The sequence below is a fragment of the Lactuca sativa genome, chromosome 3 (assembly GCF_002870075.4).
Source record: "Lactuca sativa cultivar Salinas chromosome 3, Lsat_Salinas_v11, whole genome shotgun sequence".
In the NCBI taxonomy this organism is placed as follows: Eukaryota; Viridiplantae; Streptophyta; class Magnoliopsida; order Asterales; family Asteraceae; genus Lactuca; species Lactuca sativa.
The window spans coordinates 244,805,667-244,811,684 of record NC_056625.2 but is presented as its reverse complement, the minus strand read 5'-3'; the positions used below and the strand labels follow the sequence as shown (position 1 = coordinate 244,811,684).

The window sequence follows — 6,018 nt, the reverse complement described above, 5'->3', positions numbered from 1 at the left end:
ATAAACCATATCAAATCTTTTTTTTTCTAAATTATGAAATGAAACGCTAAGGGTTTTTTTTTTTTTTTTTTTAAATTTTATGTTGTTACGGTTTATTTTTTTTTTACTTTGATGTTCGATAGTTAATATCGTTAGCAACTTTATGTTTGCATTTATCATTATCATTATTTCGCTTTTTGTTGTTTTTTTGATATATATATATATATATATATATATATATTTAGTTATTCATTATTCTTCTATTGTTTTTTTTTATTTTGATTCAAGTAATGAAAAATAGAAAAAAAAAAACAAAAGCTCAAACACCAAAGTTGTAAAATACTCTAATATATTGATATATTTTACACATTTCATACTTTTTGGTTTTTTGTCGCATTTTTCTTATTAATTTTTGTTATTTATAGTTCTTGTAACTTTTTTTTTATTTTGATTTGTGTAAATAAAAAAGTTATGTTTATTTTCTTTATTTATATTTGTAAATATAACTATTTTATTTATGCGATGAAAATAAAAAAAAATTACAAAACCCATAAATAACCAAAATAAAAATAAATAAAAAAAAACAAAAAAAACTCAAACAACAAAATTGTAATACACTCTACTATATTAATATATTTTACACTTTTTGGAAAAGGTAAAAAAAAGTTATCAAGTTGATCAAAAATAAAACGAAACAACAAAAAAAAAAGAAATAATTAAAAAATAATATGAATTTTTTTTTTAAAAATAATACAATTTTTTTTTAAAAAAAATACAAAAAAACCAAAAAAAACATGAAAATATAAAATATATTAATATATTAGAGTATATTAGAATTTGGTGCAAAATTTGGGTTTTTTATTTTTATGTTTATATTTTTCATTACTTGAATCAAAATAAATAAAAACAATAGAAGAATAATAAATAATTAAAATTATAACAAAAATATAAAATAAAAGGTCAAATAATGATAATGATAAATGCAAACATAAAGTTGCTAACGATATTAACTATTGAGCAGTAAAAAACATTAACAGTAACGGCATAAAATTAAAATAAAATAAAGTAAAATAAAAAATATTAACGCTTCAACTCACAAATAAGAAAAATATTTAAAAAAAATAATTTTAACATGGTTTATCGAATTCAAGTTTATTTACTTGATTGAAAATAAATAAAAATATAACAAAAGCCATAAATTACTAAAACTATAAAATAAAAATAGAAAACAAAATGTCAAAGAGATAAAAAAAAAGTTATCAAATTGTTGAAATTATATATATATATATATATATATATATATATATATATATATAATTTATATTTATAATTTATATTTATAATTTATATATATACAAAATTGCGAAATTTATATATATATATATATATATATATATATATATATATATATATATATATATATATATATATATATATTCATATTTAGAAAATTACACGAATGGTCCTTGAGGTTTGTAATGTATTGCAATATTGGTACAAGGGCAAAATAGTATTTTTCCTAAAAATCTAACGACAGAAAAGTTAGATTTAACGGCAGGAGGACCTTTCATGTAATTTTACAAACCACAGGGACCAGTCGCATGACTTTTTGCTAGGAAGTCCTCAAAGTACGATATTCTGTAAACCATAGGGACCAATTGTGAAATTTTGTCTAAGTATTATATATTCTTTAAAGCAATTGTTTTAAATAAATACAAATGATATAATAAATAAAGTAAGTAATTTAATATATAATATAAAAGATTTGAAAGGTTGTAGAGCATTTAAATTGAAATTTAATTAAATAATCTATCTTACATATATAAATCTCACCAGTGGATTTTGAATTTAAGAAAATAAAAAATACAAGAAAATAACAAATGGAAAAAAATTAATACAAAAACTTTAAAAAAAATGACATGTGTCAAATTGAATATAAAAATAACATTTGGCAAAATTGGTTTTCATTTATTAAGGTAGAAGAAGATTATGTCTATTTATTTTGAAATTTTATTTTAAAAATTCTTAATATTTAAATTTTAATATATATTTTTTTCAGTTAACGCGTGGAATCACACCTGGTTACGGTGAATATAGAAAGTTAACCCGAGGATGATTAGGGTTAGAATGTCCGATGAGCACACCTTCTATTTTCTCTCTGTAAAATGAGGAACCTCAAGAAATCCCGAGAAGGGGATGCAGATGATTCGTCTTCAATCAGTCGTTTACCAGATGAAATTATCCTCCAAATATTAAACAAACTAATCGATTTGAAAACCCTATGCTTTTCCTATCTGGTTTCCAGACGTTTCTCCTCGATTGTACTTCAAGTCGATGCCATTACCATTTCCTTCACTGCTCCTCTCGTAAATCCTTCCATTCCCGATAAGAACACAGTCGCTGATGTTGCCCCGCCTCTGCCTAAACTTTATTCGTATTACGGTGAGTCCTTTGTATCTGCCAGTAACTTTTTGAGAAAGTTTAAAGGAGTGAAGTTGTTATGTATCGAACTTCCGCCTTCCCATCGCATAGCTATTGGTAATCGTTTTTTCGTCAAGTGGAAGGTTAAGTTTGGTAGCAGAGTCGAATCGTTTATATTTCTGTCTCCGAATTCAGTTTGTGATAAGGATGGATTCTATCTTTATGGAAATGGGGATGACGAAGAAGATATCGAGTTAACAATTGATTCGATTAAGCAAAAACGTCATATTTCGTTTCAGTGTCTGAGGGAGGCGAATCTTTGGCATATGATGTTGTTGGACTGCGCTAATGGTTTCCCAAAGCTGGAGGATGTCTCTATTATCGGTTCAGGGAGAAGAGAGAGGCTTTCTCTGAGTGGGGAAAAACTCATTGAGGTGAAGGAATGGTTACATTCAGCTTCGAAAAGTGAGTTGGAAACTGAGTTAGCTCGTGTAGACGTTCTTGCTAGAGTGAGTGAGTGTTACATTCCCGTTTTGAAGTTGCCTGTTTCAGGGTACGTGATGAAGGGGGTATTGTTATGGTAATGGGGATGAATAATCTCCAAGTTGGAAATGATTTTCTTATGAACAGTGAAGATGGTAGTTTTGAAGACAAAGAAGAGGCTGCATTATACACTGAAGCTGTGAAGGAGATTTTGGAGAAGCATAAGGGTATGATGCTTACCATTGTGCATTCTGTATGAATCAGGTCCATACTCTGAACCTCATAACAAGTAAGCTCTTCTCTTTTGCAACCATGGGAAATAATCAAGTTAACATTGTTTAAGTCATGTCATGTGTATAAGCTTTATAACTCATGTTATGTTTATGTATGGCATGTATTTTCAGGGTACTGATGCAAGTTCAAGTAACAACTAACAAGGGAAGGGAACATATTAGGTGTAGACTGGTAGATATTAATTGATAGAAAAAGATAGATATGATGGAATCTTTAAAACAAGTATTGAGATGGAGTTACTTTTGAAGCAGAATTATCCCTAGAAAAGTAGTAACATGTTTTGGTATGCAAGTGAAACAAATCACTACTACATAACATCTATATTTTGTAAATCTATATATAGTGAAGCTTGTTCATCTGTTCTTATTTTGTGATTCTTATTATTAGGTGGTTCATAGTCCATTTACTTTCGTTTAGATAAATTATTTAAAATAAAAACATTCTCATAGAGGACACAAACATCGTTCATCCATTCGGTATTTTTACTTCATCAGGTGATTGTTACGGATAAAAGACCATCATGTGAAATTGTTGTCGTGTTATCTAATAACTTTTTAGAGTTTATTGCAATATATAACCTTAATCTATCATTTCTTGCATAGTTGCCATTTAAACTTCAAGAAATGAAAAAAAAAAACACACACACACAGCGAACCCCTTTATGTAACACTTGAAGAACATTCCTAATAAGTAAACAAGAATATGTTCATCATTCCTAGCTTCTTTGACTGTTTCATCCTTTTGCCATATTTCTTTGCTTCTTTTGACAGTTTTAGTCCTTAAGATATTAAAGTTTTCTTTTTTGTCTTTTTGCCCCAATATTTAACAGCGTTCCGTTTGTTCCTTACTTTTCTCTAATTTTCCATAGATTTTTTGTTTTTATTTATTCATCACTTTTGGAACTGTTTAGTCGATTAGTCGATGACCCTTGAATTTGGAGTTGCACGCGTGTTGCCTCCTTCCATTTTCTACCGGCTTACATGGGGTTACGTGGCGTTTCCATAAATCTTCCACCGCCTCTTCCACTTCTTGCTCTATCAAACTTTATCTTTCTATCTCTATTCTCCATTTTCATTGCATGTGGATTGATCGGCGACTTCTTCATTCGTTACTTCCTATAATAATTTGATTTCTTGATTATACAAGTGACATAACTACTATAACATGCTCACCTACTCTAGGATGCAATTTTCATAGTTCTTCAATTCTCCATCTTGGAAATGTTAAGTTTTGAAAAGGGAAAGAGGTTGATTCGTCCGTCCTCAAAGACGACAAATCCAAATTCCATCTTAAGACCACATTAGAGTTGAAGTCTTCTATTGAAGTTTAAGTTCAAATACGGATGGAATTTGGATTTGTAGTCTTCTATTGAAGTTTAAATTCAAGATTCCTTAATCACCTATATGAATGACATGATATCAATTTGCACACATCTATTCTTTTTCAATATATTTTCTTACTTTTGTTTTGTTATAAGTTAGATCAATTTGTGAAAAACATGTCCAACATTAGGGGAAAGATTAATGAGATTAAGAATGATACCAAATGCTAGAACAAGTGCAAACTCACCTTCAATTACATTCTCGAAGGTATATTATGACTACTAATTTACTGAATATTGTGAATTTTACTGAAACCTGAATGCCAAGTGTCGCATTTATAGGATTGTGAAGATGTGGAGTGGATAAGGGCTGAGGATAAGATAAAGACTACAGGAAGAGAAGTAGTGGATATTGTTGAATTATTAAAGGCATGCAAATGGAAGAAAGTAAACAAACTTTGATATACATTCAATATGTGAGGAGCATTGGATTGAACATTCTATAAGTGTTACTTCATTGTAAAGTGTAAACAATGTTTACAACTTTTTATTATTTTGAATATTCATTTTTAATTCTTCAGTTTTCACTCTAACGACTTGCTTGATTTTTATTCTATATTCATCGAGTTGTTAAAAAATGAACCTATCATTTGGCCAAAAGGCTTTTTGGTATAAATTATGTTTATGATTTATTTATTTTAATTCAAGTCCAAATATGTTGATCTATATAGAAAATTATAAGTAATTATAAACTACAAGTTCCGACACCACTTAATAGACAAGTCACCGAACTTTCCATTTATAAAGGACATATTCTAATGCTTTTTGAGTTTTTTGAGTCATCAAATTGATAATAATGTTATGGGGAAAGAATAAAGAGTATGTTGCTATTTCCCACATTTTTTCCTAAGTTCGCTAAGAAAGGAACAAATGGAGGCATGGAAACCAATTGTGGATGCTTTTCACGTCAAAGGATAAGCTTTCAAAATTTTCTCGAATCAAAACTGTTAAAACAATATACTTTGAAAAGGTCTTTCAATTATAGTAATGCAGTTAAAAAAAATAGCAATGTACATTTGTTTTTTATAGCATACTACAACATATTTGACTATTATGCAAAAAAAAAAAATAGCAATGTACATTTGTTTTTTATAGCATACTACAACATATTTGACTATTATGCATTCGTGAATGAGAGAATCGTAGAGGATAGCAATGTAATTCAGACAATGTACTAGAATTTCACACAAAAACAACACTTTCCAACCCCACAACACGGGGGAAACCCTTCTGGTATAGATTACTCGTGGATGTCTAACATGGAAAAAATAAAGTTAAAAACTTTGATAAACTGTTTATTTAGGTAGTAAAAATGTCATGAATTTCTCAGACCATTAACTTTCTTACATGTATAGCTAATAAAATTTTCACCATCTCTAAGGACAAGAACAAGGCATTTTTCACCTAGAAAATATAAAAACATTGAATTTTAGATGAAAAGGTGAAGCATTTATAAGTCA

At 28.3% G+C, this 6,018-nt stretch overlaps 1 protein-coding gene and 1 long non-coding RNA gene across 2 annotated transcripts; one reads left to right on the top strand and one right to left on the bottom strand.

Annotated features, from left to right (window-relative positions):
- Positions 1 to 2,090: 2,090 nt before the first annotated feature.
- Positions 2,091 to 3,543, top strand: LOC111911814 (F-box protein AUF2). Its single transcript, XM_023907560.3, has 2 exons — positions 2,091 to 3,172; positions 3,288 to 3,543. The coding sequence occupies exon 1, from the start codon at positions 2,145 to 2,147 to the stop codon at positions 2,982 to 2,984; it is 840 nt and encodes a 279-aa protein (XP_023763328.1). The 5' UTR covers positions 2,091 to 2,144; the 3' UTR covers positions 2,985 to 3,172; positions 3,288 to 3,543.
- A 321-nt stretch (positions 3,544 to 3,864) lies between these two features.
- On the bottom strand, positions 3,865 to 4,973 carry LOC122196929 (uncharacterized). The gene is made up of 2 exons (XR_006189523.1): positions 4,747 to 4,973; positions 3,865 to 4,292 (listed from the first exon to the last, which is right to left on the bottom strand). It is a non-coding gene; the product is annotated as an uncharacterized LOC122196929 (long non-coding RNA).
- Positions 4,974 to 6,018: the final 1,045 nt, after the last annotated feature.